General features: G+C 41.8%; 1 protein-coding gene across 2 annotated transcripts in view; it reads left to right on the plus strand.

Moving 5' to 3' along the window:
- Window positions 1-25,404, plus strand: part of LOC112565825 (hyccin-like) — a 71,331-nt gene that overhangs the window by 12,462 nt on the left and 33,465 nt on the right. The window contains exon 5 of one of the 2 annotated variants that reach the window (XM_025241641.1): window positions 14,407-14,451. The exons of the other annotated variant lie outside the window; for it this stretch is intronic. Coding sequence (XP_025097426.1) covers window positions 14,407-14,451 — 45 coding nt within the window. The remainder of the gene's footprint in view (window positions 1-14,406; window positions 14,452-25,404) is intronic. 2 annotated transcript variants of the gene reach the window in all.

Genomic DNA, 25,404 nt, shown 5'->3' on the forward strand with positions numbered 1-25,404 from the left:
CCCAGAATACCAGACGCCCTACCAGCCAAGTCAGTCACACCGGTCTGCCCCTGTGGACGTCCGGTATGTGCCTGACGTCATACGGGACACATTTGGGCGCTGCTTGTTTTCCTTCGCTAACTCTCTCGCTGTATGTAGTGACCAGCATTGGTGTTTGGCATGTACTTAAGTAGCTGATCTTATTCTCTTTCATTGTCTTTCCATTCCCTTTCCTCTTTCCTTTGTTGCTGTCGCTTGCTCAAGCACACTGAACTCTGCCAAGCGGGGAAATATTCTGTATAAGTGCTTCTTCCTCTTAATATTATTATTGCTGTTTTAGCTTGCCACGCATTTGTGTCCAAAACAGAAGGATGCCTTACATTTGTATCGTCTTCTGAAGTCTGCTTCCTTAACCGTATCAATATCCTCCTCCCACATATTCCCCAGATTTCCCCAACCCCCGCAACAGTGCGAAATCACCTTTAGATGGAAGTGCTTCTCCCTTTCGAACGCAACAACAATGAAGTCACATCAGTCCGCTTTATGCACAAGAATTATTGTTTTTGTTTTAGTTTTGTAATGTCTTGGGAACGAGTATAATTGTGAGATTGATTGTTTAAACAGAGCAGAAGCACTTTTGAGAAAATGTACTTGTAAGTGAAAATGTGTTATGTCCAGACACAGGGAGATTGCTTTTGATGGGAAAAGTTTTTGCGATCCAAGCGAGATTCATCCTAACTGTTCATTCATTCAGGCTTATTTTCTGCTTTCAGAAAATTTCGAAAAAAGTCCATGCAAAAAAGGAAAGTGGAGGGCTCTAAAAGTAAAGTCGTTATATTCCAGTACGAGATGAAAAGAATAATGTTTCCAATGTCCTTAAAGTTTTGCCAAACTTCAACACGAAACTTAGGTCTCTCCCCTCCTTATAAATTAATCTTTGCAGTCTTTTGAAGGCCATCAACATTGGAATCATGTTTTAAATAATCGTATCCACGGTATCTGTCATATGACGTCGCATGTTTTAGCGTTATCTGTGAGTAATAAGTGGGAGGAGGGGGGGGGGAGAACTGAGAGCCGAGAGTGTGTCGAGTGCGGGAGGAGCGCACACTAACCAGTTCAGTACCCGTGTGGCTCAGAGTTCTTTCTTCAGTTGATGCCAGGTGTTGAATTAGTACCCGAACGAAAACATGTGGCATCTTAGCCAGATTAAACATTATAGTGTGCAAGGCTAAGCTATTGCTGTAAACCAATCAGCCTTCACGCCAACGATTTCTTTCAGTAAGATGCGACGCTACTGAGAGGGGAGGACACCGTTCTCTGGTGGCAGTGGTCGGGTTGAATGATAAGCAGCCAAGCATGAAGAGTGGTCTAGCCTAATGTGCTTACACATCATCACTGGTAGTAATTACTTGCCAACAGCATATCCAGCCGTCCTTACTGGATGAGTAGGTTTCACAAAAAGAGAGTGCCTTTGTTTCTGGTATTAATGTCTGCGCGACCATCTCAGGCAAGTAGGAAGGCTAGCGATGGCTCCGATAAGCGATAGAATCACTTGTGTCCACTTGTTAAGCAGGATCTGCGGCTGCACTGAGTCCACTTTTGCCCCATCCTGTGCACGCAGACCTCACCTTTCTTACTTTCTGAGGATCAGAATCAGTTCATGTCCAGTAAGTTCCTTTTCACTTCGTGGTCTAATACAGTCCGTCTGGCTTTCTAAGCTGAAACGAGGGTATTGGCTTTTCCATCTTGAGTATCTCCTGCGTTCAGCGGATACAGCATGGCATAGAGACAGATGTAAGAACATGATCTGCACTCTTAATTTATTCCTTGTTGAGGAAAAGTGAAATGTGTGTTCTACAAGGCATTGTTTGTATCTATTACATGCTAAAAGACTGTTGGCCACGTATAGTAGATATATCTCATATCTTCCACCCTCCTTAGCTCTCTAACGCCGGTGCATCACCACTACCTTATATATTATGAACACATATTTACATACCAACACTACCAGCTACATTTATGTTTAATAAAATTAGTCTCTTCACCAAAAAATCTTTAGAGTGGAACATTTTCTTTTATAGAACACTTTCTTGAAGGGAGGAGGATACGGCATAATGGAAAAAAAACTTTGAAAGGCATATCTCCTCACCATTACAAAGTCATTTAGTGTCTTGTTACAATATAATAATCTTAGTCCTCGCACAAATATTGTGGGCAGGTGATCGCAGGATGAAGGAGGTAATGAAATATTTTTACATTGCTCATAGCGGTTGCTTACTATTACAGGACCATTTGACGCCTTTGTTCATACTTTCTGCTTTTATTTGAAATTTTCTGAGCATTTCTGTGCTTCGGTTTTTTGCAACAGATTTCCTTACCATGATATTTTAGACATTTCATCAAAAGTGTGCAGCATTCTGGTGCAAAGGTATTGTAGTGCTGACAGTGGAGTATTATCACCTGCATTAACCGTGAGACCTTGCCTTGACACAATCGCAAGCGGTGTTGACGATGCATCTGAATTTATTTGGGACCAATACGTCGATAGTGACACATGATATCAGCTGGCACCAGCTGTGAACCGAGCGAGAAGCAGCTGCTCACTTTTCACTGCTTAACCAGGGCTTCTTAGGTGTTAACATCACTGTGGCTCCTAGGAACTTCTGTGCTATCATTTGATTCTCTTCACTAGTTACCTTAATTACAGTTTACAGACAAGGGGAAGAAAAGGTTCGCTTTTGGCTAGAAACAAACTGCTGCCTTGCGCATGGTAACTGATTTCCTTATTTCCCTTATTGTTTCTACGAGTTTTGACCATATTGTTACAGCAACAAGCTTAGCTGCCGAGTCTCGAGAAGCATCACAACCGAGTGGACTATTGCAAATTGTTGAAAGTTTCTATAGTCCGCCATGTCACAGACTTCATAAGTAAGTTGTTTGACCACCTACCCTTGAGGAAACTCATTCTAAACGCACCATCGTATTTATAAATACCTATAGGTTAAGAGTATTTTTAACGCATTATTTGCGTTCTGTTTGCGTCAAGTTCTAGACCAGGGTAATATTTTTTTCATCTAAATATCCTTCCAGATGAGTGGGAGCGTAATAGGGTGAAGTTTCATTCATCAACTTAAATGTCCGCTGAGCCAGGCCATCCGTCAGACTTAGACGACGGCCATCTTATTTTGGCTAGATCATCGTCCTCTCTATCAATAGACGAAAACGTCGAGTGGCTGTTGATCACAGTCCTGACGTAGACAGCAAGCGAAGAGAACGGGATCGCCAGTCACGGAAACCTCGGCTAATTTGGACACATGGCACTCTCCAAAGCTGTTCAGTCTTACAGAGGATCAGCTGATTTCCTCGCAGCATGGAATATTGAGCATCATCAACCCTCTCATGCCAGTAACACTTGAGGAGATGCGCTTTCGCAGCCGTTGACGAGAAGCTGAAGCTTATCAAAGTGAATTATAAAGCAATACCATTGTGTAGTACTCTTCGTGAAAAGTGACCATGGGAGGTCTGGGACAGTCGGTGGTCAGCGCATATCGCATCAGATAGCACCATAGCGGACACTAGATGAAAATTAGGATCCCGTCTTTTAATGTGCGAGCGCAAGTGAGGTCTCTCTCTCCCTCTTTCTTTCTTTGTGTGTCCGGAGGCACGTGATTGATGCTCGTTTTACCTGTTGCCTGAATGTGACCCTCTCCAGTTTCAGCCATACACTTCTTTCTTTCTCGATTTTAAGTCCTTTGAGGAGCTAACATTAGACTAGTAAAAGGAATCATGAATAGTTGCCAAGTGAAAAGAAACTGGCTAAATGACGGCGTCTTCAAACCTTAAAAATAAACAACAAAAATGCGTTTCAAACGGAATTCGTCGCACCAGCAGTCCTATAAAGAGCTGTTGAAAACTGCATGTCTTGAGTACGGGAACTGAGCCGAGCGCATTTTCTTGTGTTGTTCTATTTCATAATGATTTTTGCATTTTTAATAGCCATCCTTAATGTTTAAAATTTCGAACTAGTGCTTGTGAAAATTTTTAAAAATCAACTTTGGTCTTCTCCGAAAAGTCAATAGAACATAGAGATTTGTGTAGACCTTCTCAGTATATCTCTGCAACCTGACAATCTGTAGACGCCACTCACAAGCTTAAAAAGTGACATAACTGCGAAAATAAAATGACAAGTGGAACGCCCTTACTTTTTTTAATATCAGAGCTTAGGGTAGAGCAAGGGTTTGGTAAGGGTGTGTTAAGATGCTCACAAGTGCTGCATATGTTACAGCACACGGGACCTGCTAGTCATCGATTCCGTCAAGTCCAGTAGCTTGATTCCAATGTAAAGATTCGTATCGAGTCCCAAAAGCCTTGCTGCGACTCTCTTCTGCTTTGATAAGAATAAGTAAGCTGCATATTGTTGGTCCAGCGCCTTGCTAAAGCTGGTAGGCTTACGAATGCCGCTACAGTGGTGTGAGGAAATTGTTTTTTTCTAAGGAGAGAAGAGAGAAATATCCTGGAGGATGAGTAAATGAGAGATAATTTAAGCTAGTACACAATAAAGGATCAATGATAGCTAGTCCTCTGGAGTGACAGGTGTTCGCTGGCCATTAGGCATCTAAAGCCGGTGTCACACGCAGCGACTGGGTGGAACGACAACTAGAGGTGTAGTTATGACGCGAGGAAAAGTCGTAGCCGCGGGTCAACATGAGTAAATTAAGGGCAAGCTTATTTTCTCCATAGTTACAAAGCAGTGGCCAAACTCCCAAAGATGCTGCGTTATCCCTGGGGCAATAGTTATTATACTTTGGCGAATATGCCCTGGCCTAAAGTAACAGAGTAATATCCGTGGGTCTGGAGTACAGTAACATAAAGTAGTATCCGTGGACCAGGACAACACTTCATAACCACGGTGAGAAAACTCTTACTTTTTGATTTGCCTTAAGCGGGGACACTAACTTCGTAACCACTATCGCCCTTGGTTTTCACTTGCTGCCTTGAGCAGCGACACTAGTTCCCTAACTAGTAGTCTGGTAGTTCAAACTAGTCCATCCGTCTGTACATAAAGATTGTAATCCAGTTTCAGTTGATATGTTTTCTCCACACGTTGTGAGAAAGAGAGGATTGCGACAAAGATTTGATCGAATTAAACTTTTAACAATTTTTTTCTGTTTTATCGCTGATTTGTTCTCTGATAATCTAGTCCATTTTATTTTATTAACAAGCAGCCTTATTGAAACGTTGAATTTTTATGGTACGGTATATGAATCTTCGACTACTGAGTGGTCGGCGATAGAATGGGATTAAAGTAGTTAATGATGCCAAATTAGGGAAGTTTGAAACACAATGATGTCATGACTGCCTTGCCGTGATATAGTCTAACAGCTGGCTCGGCGTAATATAGTGATCATCTACTTGGTTGACTCATGAATCGTGAGTAAGTCTGCGAATCGGCTTGACCAACCAGTTCCCTACCTGACTATGGCAATTTACTCACGGATAAATTATTCACAGGTCCATAAATACGAGCACGGGTGGGATTGAGTGTTGCCTCTTATAGGTAGGTTAGGTTATGTGACTAACAATAACATGTAAGGACATGATCTACATCTTCAAAGAGGGCAACCACATGAGCAGAGGCCATTCTTATGTGCAGGTGATTGTTTTTGTTGAGACTGAAACTGCAAGAGGAGGGTGGGCACTGTAAAATGTAAGGATAAATGGTTTGCAAATTGTAGCAGACACTGAGAACGTGCCGCGCACATCCCATCCCTGACTTGAGCGCTATCTCTGCTCACACACGACACTTCCCATTAGTTGGATAACGACGCTGTGTCAATACAATTTGAACTTGCACTGCAGTCTCACCCACGTCTACAAACATTCGCTTTCAATGGCTATTTGTTCACATGGGTAGCCGTTTACCTTGGGACATAGTGTATTACCCGATGTATCCAAATGTAAATTATATTTAACAGAGTTTAAAATGTATTTTATACAAGTGTAATAAGTGACAAACATGGATCTGAATATACTAAATTTGGTGTGTATCAAGTTCAGTCTGACCCAACACAAAAGGATGCTTGCGTGGTGTGCATGTGCACGCGTGTGTGGGGAAAGAATTCGAGCTTCTAACGCTTGCTCAGAGCTTCATTGCCATTGTTGTCGCAGTGATCCTCAGTGGTAATGATGGTATAAGTTGGTATAAGTTAGGTCTCAATCAGACCTAAGTTTTTACAGATCCTTGGTTAAAATTATTGCAGGAGTTGTAGACTCCCCTTTCTTCTTGAACCTTTTGAGTGAACCTTTACTGTTACCTCTGACCTCAACTCTTGCATTTTTTCACACCCTCGATGCCCGATCTATTACGTTTTCAGACGCCCTTGAACAATTTTTTTTATGTGATATGGAACTCTGACTGATTTAGTCATGTTGGGAAACGCGGCAAGTAGCTGCAGAACTCTTAACACAGACGTGCTATTTGAGCAACTTGGATTATAGAGTAATTTAAGCATGCACGAAAACTAACTGTTCTTGCTGTTTACGGATATTTTCCCCTTTGTTAATACATGTGAAAATAACATCAAATAATTGAACTAGTTCTTGTATGTTGATATTGAATTTTTTTTTTTTTTTTACATTACGAATTAAAGTGGTGTACGCACTTTGGGAGCTCACTTATTTGGCATATCTAAACTAGTGTCAGAGAGAATGAGAGAAAACGTGGGAGAGAAGATGAAAAAACTTGATTATATTATCATGGTGCTGAAGATTTGGCTGAAATTGTTACTGAGCTAAGATTCACTTTCACATTTGTGTTATCATTAATGTCAGCCTTGGTTTACCAACAAATACCGCCAGAAGGCTTTTGCATGTCCTACATTAATGGCAATCTTGGGATGTAGCTGGTGTATGTAGATGACAAATATGACGTATGCGAGGAAGAGAACATCAAGATGAAGGGCGAGGAATTGATGACACGAAAAGACAACGGTGTATATTGATAAATCGTTGAAGACGCCTTCCTGTTGGCGCGCGGAGGATGTTGATGGGTGTGGTCTTCTTCCATGGATTTTCCCAACCCGGTAACCAGATGTTGCATCGCCTTTGGTTTTTCTGTCAAACCTGTGAACTGCCTGCACATTAGCCTGGCTAAGCCAATTAAAACCTTTTTTGGTTTTCTGCTTTTTTTCTTAATTTGATTTGCGCTTAACATCTAAAGATTCCGTTCCGCAGCTGGAAGTCTTTGACGTACTTTGAGATGTGTTTTGTTTTTAGGCGTATTGTACAGAATGAATAGCTGAACTCGCCCAGCAGGAAGTGTTCTTTCTGTAACCACTGGGCGTGCCACAATTGTGTCTTGCTGTCGAGAGCCTCTCAGTCAGTCGATGAGCATGTAATGACTTAATATACTAGTTGTTTACGATCCGCCGTCCTTTATTGCCATGTTCAAGTACCTCGTCTGGGTAAGTTCGAGCAGCGCAAGACTCGTGGAGTTCTTATCGCGTTTCCTGATATTTGAGGATGTCACGTCCCGACTGTTCGTAGAACATTAGGGTTTGTGTTTTTACCTTTCTCTCAAGCGATCACCGTTGCCCTCATCTACTTCAGGTGCGTTGCAGGCATTATCACAATCGCTGGATTGTCTTCCTGCTGTGGTTTCCTTTAGGTAAAAGGTCGTAAAACGGGGGATTGTGAAGACCTTGCATAAGTCACTGTCGTAGTTTTGTTTTTTAGCATTTTCGCTGGCAGGATGAGATATATTTCTTCAAATATAAAGCATCAGTTGCGCAGGGAGGGAGATGTAAGAAGAGAAGGGCAGCAAGTCAACGAAGAAAGGCGTCGCAAGGCCTAGGGCGTGGCTCCTTAGCTTCTGCTGGCACCGGGGCCAGGTATTAAACACTACACCACCAACTGCTAATCATTGCTTCTCCTAGTAGCGGGTGGTTACAGCTATGAAAAGGTTATTTTTAGGAAAAAATTAATTATACAATGACGAATGCAAAGGTAAAGCTTCTAACGATGATAACATTACTTCTGTGAATCAACTTCCCCGCCCTTCTGTACCTTCTGTACAGTTTGCAGGTGAAGCCTCTAACTTGGCTCACTTGGAGACACATCTCGGAGCTTGTTCAGGACAATCGATTCCTCACATAATCATCGTGTCATTCTCGTTTATCGATTTCAGTTCCGTTTTCAAGCAAGCTGCGTTCCCGCGCGTCCTGCGTCCACCCTGTTTTACCATGCTTCCACCCAGATCTATAGGAGTTTCCGCAACAAGGCCCCACCCGAATCGACTTTGATGAGATGCTTGTTGAAGATTGCTGCACTGATTTTTCTGCTTGTTTCTTTTGTCTGATAATGACTGTCCTGTCTAGTTTGGCAAATCTTGCCAGCGTGCCTTTAAGAAATATTGAAGTTTTCGCTGTTATTGTTGTCATAGTTTCTTCGTGCCCTGTCAATATTTTGGGACTACGAGACATGTTTACTCCCTGGTGGTTCTGTGATCGACCCATTGGAGATCGACTATTAGCGGTTCTGGTAGCATAAAACTAACAGTACGCCCAGCAGATTCACTCTTTTCGTTCACCCAGATTTGAGTTTGGGTGGATTTCTTGAGAAACAATAAATAGAACAACAACAAAACAATAAACAGAAAAAATCTGAAACACTAGATAGGTAGGGGGAGTATGAAATATCATTGATATCGCCATGCTTTGACATTTTCTTTGAGGGTGGTTTATAGAGCGCAAATCTCATTGTTCAAGATATGACACCCGCAAAAGCAAGAGAGGAGGCGGCGATGTGAAGGGGAGGGGAGGGCAGGACTGGCTTCCAAAAGACGGTGTGGTGTAGGACCTTTTCCTGTAACGATACTGTGTTCAGAGCATCAAGTACCTATATCTTTTTCGTGATGGAAAATTAAAGAGCTCGCTTATAAATATCTCAGTGTGTTAATGTCGAGCCAACCACCGAGGATCTTAATAAGTTTATGTCCTATTTTACGCATGACAAGCTACCGGAAGCAAGAGAATGTAGAGTATTGATTGTGAAGCTTAAGTAGAGGTCCGCTGTGACCAGTAAAGCACTTCTGTCCGGAATCCCTTGATTACAGAAGCCGGGATGATGCGCACGGGGCACGCGGTGCGTACTTTGGTGTGCGTCTGCCACGCTCCATTAGTATGCTTTCTGTAGCTGCTGGCAGCGCAGCATGCTGTAGCTGGCCGCTCGTTAAGTCCGCAGGGATGCTGTGTGACGGACAGCAAGATTCCAGGCCGTGTTGTCAGGCTCTACAGTCCCACAGAATGCAGCTACGGGATCATACGCGTGTACCTAAGCTGGTAACGGCAGTTAAAAGTAATAAAGATTTTTGCTTAAATTGGAAACGTTCCGTCGAACGAATATAGAAACCAGTAATTTTAGAGGATTTCATATCGAATTGACAGTTCCCTTTGGTTTTCGTGCCATTTCCTTTGATTGGACATAGAATAGATTGTCGTGGGTTTTTCGCTTTATCTGCATGGTGGAAGTGTGTTCTGAGAAAATACAGCTTGTGTTTGCAGAATACGCCGTTATTACTACACAAATCTTACTATTTAATTATGTGATTGTTGCTTTAGCACGTGACGCCGGCGTGTTGCTTGTTGATGTACTCGCGCTGCATGGGCCGAAAGAAACTTGTTTCAGAGTTAAACATTTATTGTAAGACTTCTGCCCCCTCCCTCTCTCACGAAGATATATATATAACGAGTTCTTTCTTTGCGTTAGAGGTTACCACATGGTCAGGGATTGCTTAGTGTTGGTGGATTTTGTAAGAAGTTTAACATTATTACCCAGTGACACATGCCGCGAGTGAGAACAAAGTAGAGAGATAAGGTTACGATTGTTTATAGTTCGTGACAGTCGCAGCTGACAGTTCTGGGACTTCTTGTTTTTGTATTATTGTCTTATCCTCTCATTTTTGAAAAGATATAGCCAGAAAAATTGGGCATTGAGCGGTTTTTTTTTTTTTTTTAGGATGGGGTGGAAAGCGAGATCTGCAAATCAGATAATTTCTCATCATAGCTACTTTATTGTGTTAAACGTTCACCACAGCTAATAGTTAACTGTCTGGGAATGTAATTTTTCCTGGGATAAATGCTTATCACAACTGACGAATATCTGTTCTGTGTTTCTCACATATTATAAGCAGTTTCAATTGTGAAGGTGCTGTGGGATGATAAACTTTCATTGCTAACGTTTGATAAGATATTAATGTGTTTACTTAGTGTTTGCTGTAGCATAATAGAGATTGATAGTACAGCAGGCAAATCTGTTTATAGTGTAAAAAGTAAATAGGTCTGGCGTGAGTTGGATGTGTTATCGAAATGTGGATCTAGTGATAGCTTCACTTGTCTGTTCATAAATACGAGGGTTCCTTAATAAGATTATCACATCCAAAGACTTTCAGTACCAAAGCTAAATAAACACATTTTTAATTTACTTACTTGTGTGATATTGGTTGAAATTACTTTATAAAATCTTATGATAAAGACGGAGGAGATCAAACAACACACATCAGATTTTGCTTTCGCTCTTATTTTTATTTTAAGCTGTTAAATAACAGTGCAGGTAGACCAGTCTACAGTTTTCTGTGAATTATAGAAGAGAGGTGAGCTGGAATTAAGTTTGCTGAACAACAACAAAAAAAATAAATAAATCCAACACAACTCTGTGATGTAATCATGAACACGTGCTTAACGAATTCCTATTTAGATAGGTCATGTATCCGATACTTTCATTTTTACAGCTAGTTTGCCTTGGGTTTAGCTTTGCTTATTTGCCTTGTAGATGGCGCGCACAAAGGTGAAGTACACAACGGTAAGAACTCATCGTTTGACATGAAGGTTACAATTTTTTAAATGAGAAAAGGTCAGATAGAAATGAAAGGTTTAGTCTTATATACCAATAAATGTTTATGTTGAAAATGAGATCGCCTGAAATATGATGGGCGGGTGCTGCTGTTGAGAAATGACTGCTACTGCCAGTTAACCTGTAATTATTGTCGATGTCTTCTACGTCTACTTCGTTATTGCTTCAGTATTTGTGAGCGATATAAATGTAAAGTTATTGAAGTGTAAAACATTTTTAAATAAAATGCAGAAAAGTGTTTTCCTCCCTTGTGCCAAGGATATTATTTTGAAATGTCAGGGTCTTAGACATTCACGAACTCATGTATGTGCTGCATGGTAGCATGACAATCGATGTAGCTCTCATCTTCTACAGACCAGGCTTCTTGATTTTTTTATTTTTTGGCATTATACTACCTACTGTTCAAATAGCCTACCCCACCCTGTTTCCTTGCCTTGTAGAGGAAACGTTCGTCCCGCTGGCGTAGGTTTTGTGCGGTTTGTGCATTCGACAGACGGCAGCAGGCAGCAGGACACCCCTATGGATGAAAAGATTTGAAAAAGCGCAGGCTACAAAGGAGAAAAAACCTGTGGGAGACTCAGAGTTTTAGAGACTTTGCATGTGATTTTTAGTGAGGAATGGGATTGCAAGGTGGTCCCAGTTACATTGTTACAAATTAAAAAAATGCTTACACTTGTTGTTTCCCTTATTAATAAGCGATTGGCAAAAGACAAAAAACTTTTCATTAAATAGCGCCATGAATTTTGTGTTGATAAATCATGTGATTGTCAGTATTGGAGAAAATACTGGGTTGTTCTGGAAATGTGACGAGTTATTTTGACACCACTGCATGCTGCTGTATGTATATACATGACAGCACCGCTTCTAGCCATAAAGCTGTCTTCTGTCCAGTTTACATCGGACATAACATGCGCCATTTATTCTTAAAACGTTGTAACAAATGTTGTCAAACACATCTATACCCGTGCTGTCTCAAGAGTGTATTATATAAACTAAAGTGTGTAAGAACAGTTTTATAGTAGCAGATTCTGATTTAATAGTCAGAGGTTCAAGACAAAGGAAAGTGCGTATAGCTGATTGCTGTGTATGTTCTCGCTAATGTACACTGTTTGTCTACTTCATGTCGGCAGACTAAAGAAGCACAGCGACGCCTGCTTAGAAAAAAAAAATGTGTTGACGTTTCAAACAAGATAAAAGGGAGAGCACCTTGTTTTACACTTGTGCGAAAATGGCGGCGCGGTGGAAAGAGGACACAGCGGCCAGGCGAGCGTTTTCACAGGCTGGCCGCTCCATTGTTCTTCGTGCCGTGCCCATTGATCTGGCGCCTTCCGCCACGCAGCCCTGCGCCGGTGTTGCCTTAAATGTGGCCCCGTGCCACCCGGCTAAGACTGACATTAGTCTTTGTTCTCGCTACAGGAAATTTTGTCTTTAAAAACATTTCACAAACATAGAGAGACTGGGCAGTTGAAGAGAAATTGCTGCCAGTGCTTCCGTGCTGTACGGAGATGAAAAGAGAAATATTCGACTTATGGCACAGAGTAGTGATAAATAGTTTGGTTTGCATCATTTGGTTCCTGAGTCTCCAGCTGAGTGCTCTGGCGGATGATATCTTTTGGTTTTTCGTCGGTTTCTTCCTGAATTTGATTAAAACAAAATGTATGTGAAATGACGACGAAAATATGCATGCGTGGGTGTAGGCGACATTTCAGTGCAGTAGTTCAGTGTTGAGTGCACTTTAAACAAAACCTGTTCATTACCAAATATTCATCCCCATAATGCTTGTCGGTTCACGAGACGTAGAGCTTCAAACGACATTATGACCTTCGAAATGACCCGCCTTAACATCATTATAGCATGTCAGTAGCCTTGACAACGTCAGGCCATTCAAGTACCATAATGATACGGACCCATCTTACCGGCTGTCCAGTTGTCTGTGGTCCTAAAAGATATCCCAGTACCAACATGACGTCAGGACTCTGTTCCTCTCTGACAGAATGTGTGTTTAAATGAATTGTAGTTATTAACATTCAGTTCAACAATTTTGAACGTTTTGATTTTGAAAAAAAATGATTTAATGAAATGGTTTTCCTTTCTGAATCTGGATCAGTTCGGCGATAATCACTAGATGTCAGGTAGTGTCACGCACAGTATTAAAATGTAGGAATTGTTCAGTCCTGTCTGCGTGACCCTGTAGTAGAATGATGTATAACGTCAGACGCTAAATTGCCTGGGCACCGGTAATCAGAGACTGTCGCTAAACCGGAAATCAATGAGGAAAATGAGGGAAACACCGGTCTGTCTCCTTTGCATCGTGGCACACCATCCCGCTTCCCGCCTTTCTTTGATTATCTAATGGCCTCATGCAACGGTGCTGCCGTCCGGGAATATACTTTGTCTACTACCGGAAATCCTTACTATACAGGTACCAGCATATACTGGTCACCGCTGACCCCAAGTGCTTTGTCCACCACAAATACAATCATTAGGAATGAGTTTATTGTTTTTACTTTTGTACCGATCACTAGTGACGGCCACTGTTTCGAACCTATAACAAAATACTTTCTGTCGGTCCACCCTCCTCCACTATCAGAAAACACACGTATACGCATGAACTCATAAACAGAGTAGGTAAGTCCGGGCAGTATATAACAGCAAACTTTATCGTTTCAGTTACGTTTGTTTTCTATTTCATAACCTGTGGGGAGTGTAAAATAGTCAGTGAATAAAGTATATATTTGTATTTAAGCATGTTGTCTACTCGCTTTACATGGTACTTAAGCTATGTTCTACATGTCGGCACATCAACCATAATTGACACGTCCTTGAAATGCTTTGAAACAGTTTTTGAATATAAGGGAAATACACAAATCCAGATGTTGAAAACCATGCTGTGTCGTGTTCTTTGAGGAATGTCGCTTTCTGTTAGCTGTTTGTAGTAACTTCCTTTCGTCTTCGTTGGGGCGATCCGGTGGCGCAATGGTCAGCGCCTTTCATCAATACAGTCAGGATTTGTTGTCCTGGGTTCAGAAATCCTCTCGGGCACGTTGTTCTTTCTAGGGATGTGGCATCTGTTTAACGGGCTGGCTGCTTTACCATCATATAGTCTTAGCTGCTATCTCGGCGTAAAACACCTAATCCCTTGCTGTATTTATTGCTAGCCTTTCCTTATGAGACAAATGCGCCTTCGAAACCTTTTTCTAGCGATTTATTGTTTTTTGTCTACACTTGTCATCGGCCTAGTCATAATACTGTACTAGTCCTAAATGGCTATTTCTCTTAATGTTGAGAGAGTGTTTGTGTTTGTGATTATTCGGTATATGCAGTAAGAGCAGAATTGTCTTCACTGTAAGCTTTTTGCTAATATCAGAATTTTAAATTATCCATTTCACTTTGATGTTAAAAGTGTCAGCGTATTTGGAGGGCGAACAAGGAGAGGGTGAGAGAGATAGACTAAGTAAACGAAACTATATTTACAGCTTACCCGTTATTAATTTAATTATTCTGGGACTTTTTTTTCAGACTTGCGGAGGTTTGGAAGCTTTTCTTCTTGGGGTGTACAATCTGGTAAGTTACTGTATCTATGTTCTTTCTGTCTGCGTCCGTCTGTCTCTGTCTCATTATTTCATTCCGTGACTAGTTCCAGCGAAGGGCACGAACGGTTATTCTGGTCCGCCGGTAATGGTAGTAGGAGGGAACAACTAGATAAACGCAGCGGCTGATAAGACTCGCCAAATGGCCTGTCTTGAATGGTGGTGAGCAGGTCCTGCATGGAATGGTCACTCCACTCCATTCACGTTTGCCATCTAGTCCTTCCTCTGTCAACTCCCCTCCAGGGTAGCCTGAAGAACGATCTTTACAAGATGGCGTGTTGGGTTTCGTAGCCGAACCAGACCAGCTTGCGCCACTTCATCGTCGCGAGAAGGGGTTCCTGTAACAGATTATGTCTGAAATTCTTCATGATGACAGGCATGTCCTGTTAGGAGAATTTTTTCATCCGCCGATTCTGTGTACCTACATGCAGGACTAACATATTGAGACTGTCTTTGTAGTTTCGGCCGTGCAGCTTCTGAACGTTACTGTATGCGAATAAAGGTAGCTCCAGTGTAAGCCTGAACCGTGAATGTATGAGAGTCGATATGCTGCAGCGGATATGAATATGTTGTGATTTTGTTGTTGTGCTTCCATATATAACTGCCTCTTGCTGCCCTCTGGAATAAGTCTTATCTTATTTAGCACACATCAGTAAGAAATTTTGTTGTTTCTTCCCCACCCTGCTTGAGCTGCTTAACTGAACGTTCTCAGCGCCAGGGAAATTCTCCCTTCCAGACTGCGTAAAGCTTTTCACGACCTCTTCCCTTAGGACTAGGTCTACAGGCTGCTGGTTATAGTCTGGACGACATTGACTTCTGTCTTTTGCTGGAAGTTGTGCAAGCTATTGCAATATTCAGTCCATAGGTTTGGTTTAGTGCGTTAGTACTTACTATGAAAAGGCGATCTTTACTGACTTTAATGACCTAACTTGGTGGTCATAGAAATAAGGATATTGTAGATGTTAGTACAGAGCAAGCATCAGTCAGTGGAGGATGTCAATAGTGGGTAACAGTGCTGCAAGTGTCAGGTAGTCGGTGGAGGGTGTCAACAGTAGGCAACAGTGCTTGCAATCAACAGTCAGTCAGTGGAGGATGTCAACAGTGGGCAACAGTGCTGCAAGTGTCAGGTAGTGACAGGCGTTCTACTCCTTACGTACACCTCCTTTTATGAGCATGTGTATCCACACGGACTTGAGTCTGGGTGAGCGGGCGATAAGAGAAATAAAAGAGGTACGAAATGGTCGAGGCAGGAGCAGGATGGTTTTGTTGCCTTGTGTCATAATTTCAGTGTGAGATGCGCGCTTTCTTGATTCCAGTAGACTTCTGTTACTATGAGGCTGATCACTGCACTTTGACTCTTAGACAACAGCTTTTGAAAACGGCTGCTGGTCTTAAATAATTCGACATATCTCTTAGAATTTTATTAGTCTCTGTTTCGTGTCTTCTTGCTAATTGATGTAGCATGAGGTCATTAGTAGAATAGGTGCTGGAGTGATTATCAGGCTCTTTTAAAGGGGTAAAACTAGTTGCAGCGAAGAAAAAATGTAAACCGAACAAGTCAAAGTGTTAAGGGAGTGCCACGTTATCGCATTTATCTTTCGAGTTCCTGTCATGCCAACATTGTCTTGTTCTTGCTATCGAACAGGGTGTGTCAGTTTTTACACAGCGCTTCATGGATTATCACTTTGTCGTCGGATAAAGAATTGATCATCAAATGACCTTTGTTTAATAAGAGGTTATGTTTGGATGTAACCAGTGATTTAGGTGACTACCTTTTTTTAAAAGTCGTGTCTTCGGAACCCGTATGAAAAAAATGGAATATAGGCATTAATTTCTTCTGTCTTCCTGATGATTGCCGTGAGTTGACTAGTGGACAGAGCACTGTGCTATACTCGGTCTTCGCAGTCTGCACACAGAGCGCGAGATCCCGCCAGACACCTCCTGTGCCAATAGGGCGTGATCGTGTACCTTAAAGCGTTGGAATCCAACAGGTGGCACGTTTCCTTCGATTTGGCGAGTCAAGAGTTGTCGTCACACAGGTGGGTACAGCGCACACGATCGTAACTTGCCAGCCGCGGGGCGTACCCGGCAATCGAACTTTGCAGGGTGTGCCGGGTGTGCCGGGGACTAGGGTGGGACAGGGAGACACGCCCTGCCCTGCAGCAGTGGTTTTCTTGCACCATTGACCCATATTGCCTGTGAATGTTCCCTAGTTTGCTTCTTTTGTCTTAAGACATTTGCAGAGACGGCTTCTCCCAAGTGCTATATCGTGACTGGCACCAACACTAAACACTTTCTTTCTCTTGCTCGCGCGCGTGCGTGCGTGTGTATGTGTATGTGTGTGTGTTGAGAAGAGAGAAAAGTAAAGAAGACAGTGGAGTTTGTGGCGATAAACATGTATGTCTTGTGCATGGGTTCAGGCTGAAGCCATTGGTAAATGTACACGGACCATCATGTTGCAGCTAAGACGATGAAATCAGAAGCCAGTTCCAAGTTTTGACCATTGTCTGTAGAGAATCTAGCATACAAATGAACAAAAGTGCGTATCACTTCATAAGTGGTCCAAAAACTTATATTAACAGTTGAAGATGGATTGCAAAAACATCGTTTGTTCCTACCGGTTATAGTTACGGCTAAACTGTATTTACCAATCAGTCATCGCCTGTAATACCCATAGAACATGTACCGCACGTTGTAGATTCCGGCTTAAGTCTGTTAAAATATTAGCTATATCTAAACTTCTTCATAATTAGAGATCATTTGTGCACTTGACAGGTCACGTGTTAAAATCACACAGTCTATTTTTCTACTAAGGATACAAGCAATATTTCACGGGCTGGTTTTGTCGCTTCCTTATATTTTTGTTTAGAAATACTTTCCTTGACTCCCAAAGCTTTCAGTATTTCATTGAGTACACTTATCATAAAGGTCATGCACCCTTACTCGAGCGAAATCTTAGCAAAGCGCAAAAAGAACATCTCTCACTTTTGTAAAGCAGTTTACAGATTTTATAGCATGAGTATTTGTCTCCGACAATTTTGTTTTTATTGTTTTTTTGTGGGAATACTATAAGAAAATTACCAAGGAAGTGTGGAGTATTCCAGTTCAGAAAAAGATTTAAATAAAGTAGAGAACATTATTTTTAAAAAGTTGATGTGGACATTCAAGGGCAAGTGGACTTGTGAACCAGCTGTAAATCGATGATAGAAACAATTTGAGGAAAATAAGAATGGCCTGGACGGACGATTTTTTTCATTCTTATGCAAACATTCGATGGATTTCTGTTTTAAAGCGCACGTGGAGCACGCTTCCCTTCAGTACGCACTGCTGTTCATTTGCGGCTAAGTATGCAAACACTAACGATACAAAGGGCAGTTCATTTCGCTAACACTTGTAAGCACCATTTAAGCTTGTCCTCTTGTCCCACAGTGCGCTGTTTATTAGTGGAAGCTATCCAGATGGCAACAAATGAGCTGTGTTTGCAAAGTGATTCTAAGAGGTCAGTTGCGTCAGGAGTTGTTAGGAGGATGGGGCGGAAGCTGTCTCCTGCCATACCCGCCTCATTACACAAATGTATTGGAAACATACGCCTGAGCACGCTCACCCATAGAAACACATATAAACCTTTGCGCTTGCCCTTTGCTAATATACAAAGAGCTAGGATAAATCACCATAAAAGACCCAAATAACAAAATTATAATAATCTTCATGGTAAGTATAAGAAGCATATAAGTTATGTCGGTACCATGTAGTATGACATACATGATTATTGTTTGGTAATCGTCCAAGCAATCGTCCAAGCAGAACTGTCAAGCCACAAAAAATTTTTAAAAAACTGAACAATAATGTGCTGTTTATGTTATAGAAATATCTAGAAAATTTGAGTTTTACTTTAATAAATAAACAATAAATATTGCCAGAAAGAACATCAGAGAACAAAAACGGCGTTTAGGTATATAGAATGTTGAAAGCTAAAAAGATCTTTATAAAGATGTGCAGTATATTTATATTGAGCATCGTGTCTGATCATTGATGGTCATGCCGAACAGTTTTGTACTCGTTCTGGTGTACACATTTCATAAATGTACTAGATGACACTCGTGGTCCCCAGTAAGAGTGTTTATAATTATACAAGTGTTGCATGCAGCTAACATTCACACAGACAGCTTTCTCCACATTCCACGACTCTCCTGTTGTAATGCATGTAGTGGAAGCAGTCTCATATGATTTTTATTGCCTCTTTGGGAGTTGATATTTAATTTTGTTTGGTGTGTAAAGTTACTTTAGTCTGAGCTGTTCTAATGGCTTTACCACAACCCTCAATGTTATATAAAAGGAGAATTAGGTTCAACGAAATATTAAATATATCCTTTATTCTCTTTTTGTAAAAACGATTAAAGCAGTATGTGGGGTAAAAACCTTCGTTCCAACTAAAACAATCGGCGTATAATAGGCTTGCCAAGATACGCGCGCACATCACACACTCACTTTCACTCTCTCACACACACATAAACACTACACACACACATACCTTCTCACACACTCTCACGTGTATACCCACAGTCAAAACATGCACACACGCGTTTATGTAGAGCTCTTGACCTGAGTAGGTGTTTTATGAAAGTAAGGGGAAGGGGTTGGCAGGTGCAGTAGAATTCAACTGCACAAATGTGTAGAGATGAGTATACATAGTAGGCTTATGTTTGCGGCTTGTTTTGTTTTGAAATAGCCTAAAAGGTTTCTAAAAATCTGGATGTACTGGCTGTCTTTAAGTAAACATTTGTAGGCCCTAAATTACTGAGACGTATGGAAGAATACGCGAGATTATCCGAATAAGTTTGTTTAAAAAATATTGTCCTGATTTGTTGTAGAAAAGTTTAAATAAGCCTGTAATTTAGACTTGATTTAAGCGTTTTATTAATTTGGATCGGCGCAGTATTAGCGCGTGCATCTTTTACGGATGCACAACACAAGTATGATGAGCATTCTTACGTTCTTTATTAGAACTTTGTATTAATGTCAGCCTGCCTTTTAAATACCACAACAATTGGTGTGTCCGGGAGTCCCTTAATGAGCCGGAGCTAGTGTATGAACATGTGACTTTAAAACGGCGAGAGAAAGGAGAGGCAGGAAGACAGTGGCGGGGCAGGCTGGTGAGCGTGATTCAGCCCTGCGAGAGCGGGCTGTGCGCGGCCGATAATTGATGTTGTACAAGCGACCACGTTAATAAAGGTGAAAGACAAGAGTCGGCCTCATGACAGGTCTGCAGAACAAATTTCATTACGGCAACATTTTTCATCGTTCCGCGCATGCGTGCGTGGCTCTTGTGGAGCTGATGTCAGAGACAGAGACTCCCATGATGTGAGTCGTGCTGCAGTGTAGAGAGATAATGACTTTTACTGTCATGCCGGTAGCCGTTTTTATGGCAGTCACCTTCATACAGAATCGATCCCCACATTGAACAATGAGCAAGGGGAGGGGCGCAACACCGTCCCACCCGCCCCTGCAGCTAGCCCCCTCACCTTGGCTTGGCCTCGATCGGGAGCTTGTTTGCTGACACTGGTTACCTGCTGCGCAGGAAAGGGCGTGGTCCTACTAAAGTTTCTTCGAAGACTGGAAAAAGTCTTTTACCTGCAGCTTTTTCTGCGTTAGGTAAGCAGCAAAAAGCGCCTGTCAATACGGGGAGTTGTGACAGGTGTGTTCTCGCTGAGATCTGCGCCTGCCTCGTCTCCACCGATCAGAAAACATTGGTGCTCCGATCTTTGGTAAAATGTCGCAGCAAACTTTGACGGGGTAGACGATGTCAGAATGTCAAGCTAGATGTCAGACCTTGCCTTTAGAATTCACATTTGAGCCAGTAGTTTATTGTCCTTCAAAACAGAAGAAAGGCTTTCCGAGCTTGATTCAGCACATTGCAGCCAGAATATAATAAACATTAATATTAGCCAGCATTTCAGGTAAAATAAGGTCAGCAAAGAATTAAAATCACGATCATCTCATTGATTGGAGGCACGAACCTTTCTGCCACGTGCATATACAATGTGAATAGTCTAGTTCGTTACTTTTTTCTTCCTACAAAAGGTTTTCACTGTGCTAAGCAAAGAAGGGTCTTTGGCCGAAAATATTAAGTTAAACCCTCCTGCTAGCTTTGTTCTATCAAGGCTGGTCGGTTTGCTGGTACTGTGCGCTTGTTAGTCTGATGTGCTGGTGGCAGACCACCCCTACAAAACATTTTTGACCAGCAGTTCTCCTGGCTAAAGTTGCAATGATCCTTTAGTTTTGCTAAACTGATGTATACCGTGTAGTGTACTCACGTGTACTGAGAGACACTCAGAACATCTTAATGGAAACAAGGAGTGAGATGGAGCCATGATGCTGGACCAATCAGGCTCCATGCCAAGTCTCTGTTACTGAGTGTTTATTGTAGTCTCTGTCATGCACGCCTTGCTTGTTGTGGTCTTTTTATGTTTCGTGTGGACTGTGATACGCTTTATGTTCAGGTTATTTACTTCATGTTGGGAAGTATTTATTATACAATTATATGTTAAGAGTGTTCTGCAGAAAGCTTTTTTCCCTCTCCCCTTATAGATGCCTCAAGGAGTCAAACGTCATGTTGGTCAGCTGAAATCCACTGTAGGTCGGTTTTAATTATGCTATCATGGCTTGATGCTGAAAGCTTATTTAAATTTCTAGTCACTCTTGCTGAGTGATTTTACCACTGAAATTTGAATCACCTAGTCATCTTACGAAACTTATTTTTATTGCAGACATGGTATTTTTATGATTACTTTTTCACTGACCGCATCGTCACGACGCTTTTCCCATCATTTCATTGATTCCATTCATCGGCAGTCATCGGACTGATTATCTGCTAACCGCTCTCATCCATACTCCTATTGATTGCACTGACTTGCCTTGTCAGTCATCGCACTGATTTCACAAGTCGATGTGCCAGTGATGTTAGTCGGCTTTTCCACTGATTTCACAGCAAGATTTGCCTGTCTGGTCTATGGTCGGTCTGATTTCACGGTCGGGTTTGTTTGGCTGTTGGTTTTGTGAGAAAGTGCTTACAATCTTTGAAGTGACTTCTCATTGAGGGACGGACAAGGGGTGTATACAGCAGCTGTATGAGGGGTTTATTTTACTAGATGTATAATTTTACTGTCGCATCATTGTAAACTCTAATATTGCTTCTGGGTGGGTTTTTTTTTTTTTTTTTTTTTTTTTAAGAATTGTTCTCCATTTCTGTAATGATGCTAATATATAGCTATGTCTGTTTCGTCTGCATTTACTAGAATACGTTTTATACAGCTTTTGCTAATATCGTTTTTAATATTTGCTTAACTATTTAAATTTATTTCGGTTTCTTACGCCTAATGTTTACTCCCAAAACTAATCTGACAACAAATCTTAGTCAAATAATCGCTCTCTGCCCGTTTTTTCTGTTGAAGCCATTCATTCAGTTGTTTTGTGTAAAAACCCTTGTCCTGTCGTAGCTGTGCGCGTGCTGCCTGATGTTGTGGGCTGTGGCACTCACACTAATGAGGAGTCGATGGCGCACAGGCTTTGTTTTCAATATTTTACATGCCGCTTTATAACAGCTTACTTTGTATCACAGCACACAATCGCCGTAAGAGGATGTAAATACAATATTTAGTGTGCCAGTCACACCTTTTACAGTAGAAGAGTGCTATTGTATCGGTGGTTGACCATGAGGTACAAAAACAAGTCATCCTGGGACTAACTGCCCTCTTTCTACCTCTTTCGCTCAAGAGACTGTGTGTGTGTGTGAGACGTACGTGCACGTGTACAAACATCTGTAGAATGTGGACATTCGTGTGAGTTAGCGTGCGTGTGTGCAGTAATTAAATTAGACGGGAGGCGGCCTAGCCGTGGACTGTGCGTATTGATCAGACATGGTTGACACCGGCTTGTGTCTCTTCTCGTCAACAGCACATCTCCATCGTCTCCTGCGCGGCCACCACGGCTGTGGCGATTTGTGGAACATTACCATTTCTGGCCACTAGTCCCATTTCTTATTTCGTTTTTGCCGTTTCTTCCAACTGTTAGTACCTTTTCACCTGTCTGCGTATTCGGGTCTAGGTACGCCTTCTAGTGGAAGACTGTTTCGCCAAGCAACAGTGGTGTCCACCAAGAGTGGTGGTATAAGCGAGACAACGGGCTAATGGCGAGATTGAGATGCCGACATAGCTCTTCACAAGATAGCCTTTTTTGCTTTTTTTCATTTCTCTTTTTAAAAAAGTGCCACACTTACACACACTCCCTCTTTTCACACACACGTGTGCACGTTCATGTAATAAAAAAAATTGGTCCTTTGAAAAAAAAGTAAGACAGTAAATCTTTTAAAAAAATCCCTTGAAAAGTTAAGTAGGAAGTGTGTATGGTCTGTTTGAATTGTTTCATAGCTAATCGTCCGGCGCAGCAGCAGTGTCATTTGTTTCGTGCCTAGCTGCTCTGCGAGCATGACTATAGAGATGTAGAGGTTGTGCACGAAGTCCAACGTACAAAAACACCGCCATGTTGTAGGAGCAGGAGGAGGGTAGGAGTACACTGAGCTGCTGACGCCGGCGGCCATCATTTGGGCAGCTTTGCTTTTTGTTGTTATCAGCGTGTGTGTGGGCTGCTGACCCCAGTAAGCCCCTGGCTTGCATGAGACACGGTCAAGCGGCTGGCGTGCGTGGCGTCTGTACGCGTGCTGGTGTGCGTGTCCAGGGAAGTGATGGCGTACGTAATAGTCTTGACTATGGTGGCTTCCATCGTCTGATAATGGATTTTATTAGTAATGACTACATAATACTCTAATTCGCCCAATCTGTAGATTTTCTGCAGTTTTGAGCTATTGTCGCCTTGATAAGTTTTAAGTTCTGGATTTTCCGTTTGCATATATATCAGATGTATGTATATGTAAGGTAAGGTAAAGGTCGTCCCCTAACCTTTTAAGGTCGTCGGTGGGTGGGTGTTAGAGACCTCACTTTTTCTATAGTGCGTGTGTATGTGTGTCTGTGTTCTTTTTTACAAATGGATTCGAAGAAGTGTCATCGTCGTCTGAGTATGTACCTAATGTTAAGGCTTCGATTCTAGTTGGTTGCAACTAAGTATTTGTTTTACGAGCTATTTCCAAAAACAAGTCTCTGTGCGCGCATGCGTGCGTGGACGTGTGCACGGCTGTACATGTGAAAAGGAGAAAGATAAAGATGCTGCTTTAGAACGAGCGAGTATGTTAGCGAGTGGGCGACATCAACAAGGCCGTAGACTTAATCTGCTTTAGCCAGGCCTAGTGCCACAGCATGCCAGGTCTGTGTCCTCCGTCCTAGGAAGTGAACGCTTTGGCGATTGACAGCTATGAATGATTCTCAATTCTCATTATTTGCTTTTATTTGGCCTTGGGAAAATCATGACTCTTTACACTAGATTATGGAGAGTTTGTCAGTGTTCTCGTCCTTTGCTATAATGAAAAATTAATTAGCCCAGGTGCCATCACGGAGTTGCAGACTTTGTAGTAAATGTGGAGTCGTGTGGCAGACGGCAGGGCCAGACAGAACCATCTGATAACACGTTGTCTCTGGCGAAAGCCGGCAGATGGAGGTTTTTGGCAGGTAAAAGAAGACATGCGAGGGAGATGTTCAGAAAAACCAGTGGGACTGTCAGAAGCAGACTAGCCTTTTCACAACTATATGTCTTTTGGGTATATTGTCGTTATACTGTTCATCGTTGACAGAGACTTCAGGATATGGTGTGATTTCACAAGCCGTGCTGCTGGTGGGCTGGAGCTGCGTCCATCAGCTCTAATGTTTGACCGTTAAAGAACATATACACTACACATTGTACTCCTCATGTACAGGATATTCACACATTTGCTTTTTATTAGTAAAATGTACATAAAAACGCATGAAAATGTGTCTGTTGATAGTATGTTCTGATATAATAAGATTGACAAATTACCCAGCCATGATTACAGCTTGAAACATGATTCCCTACTGATATTACATCTTGACAGGATGCTCAAGGGAATATTGGACGTTTCACGCTAACATCATAAAGTGTTTTTACATTGTTTGCTAACTTTAATATAGAAATCTTTTTAAGACACCGATAAGTAATTTTTGCTTTTATCCCTCTTTAGAAAATTCATCATCTGGCACAATTTTTACATGTTTGCGCAAAAATGTGTGTTTAATTAGCGTCGATTGAAATATTTTCTGAAAAAATTGCGACTTTAACATTGACATGTTGTGTCACACGAAGCCACCAGTGCTTCTTTCTCTTCCTCTGCTTGTGTTTAGCATCATGCTGCACTTATCACCATGCTCTTAATGAAGAAGGAAGGACTAAAAGACACCTGCGTGTTGGTATATAAACAAATCTTTAGAAGGCAATAATATTGAGAGAGCAACTTGCATTACCGGTTGACACTTGCCGTGTATAGCCAAGTATCGCCATTGATTAGCCGTGCGCTGTTTGCCTTCATTTATACCTCGTCTTGCATCTCTGTCATCCCTCGGGCAAACGATGTTCCGGGTGCTTGTTCCAGAATCCTTGCTTGATAACGGCTTAAGCTCAAGCTCATTAAACGTTTAGAACTTTCCTTCTAGTAAAAGTCCATTCAGAATCAGTACAACATCCATCCTCTGTCTCTTCCTGTAAAGAAAGGACGCAGGTTTAAATAAATTCATATCGCGCACCCCTCACCGCCCACAGGGGTTCTTTGCTAAATACTGAGCTGGATTACGAGGTCTAGGATGAATTCAGACGTTGCACTAATTCCTGTGAGAACTGAAACGGAAAAGCATGAAACGTGCAAAAGGTATGGGTGGATATTTCATATAGTTTGCAGTGTCAGGCCCCTTACACAGGAAAAAGCCCTTATGGGCGCTTTGTGTGAGGACTACGGCATCAAGTTATTGAA

The sequence above is a fragment of the Pomacea canaliculata genome, linkage group LG1 (assembly GCF_003073045.1).
Source record: "Pomacea canaliculata isolate SZHN2017 linkage group LG1, ASM307304v1, whole genome shotgun sequence".
Classification (NCBI taxonomy): domain Eukaryota; kingdom Metazoa; phylum Mollusca; class Gastropoda; order Architaenioglossa; family Ampullariidae; genus Pomacea; species Pomacea canaliculata.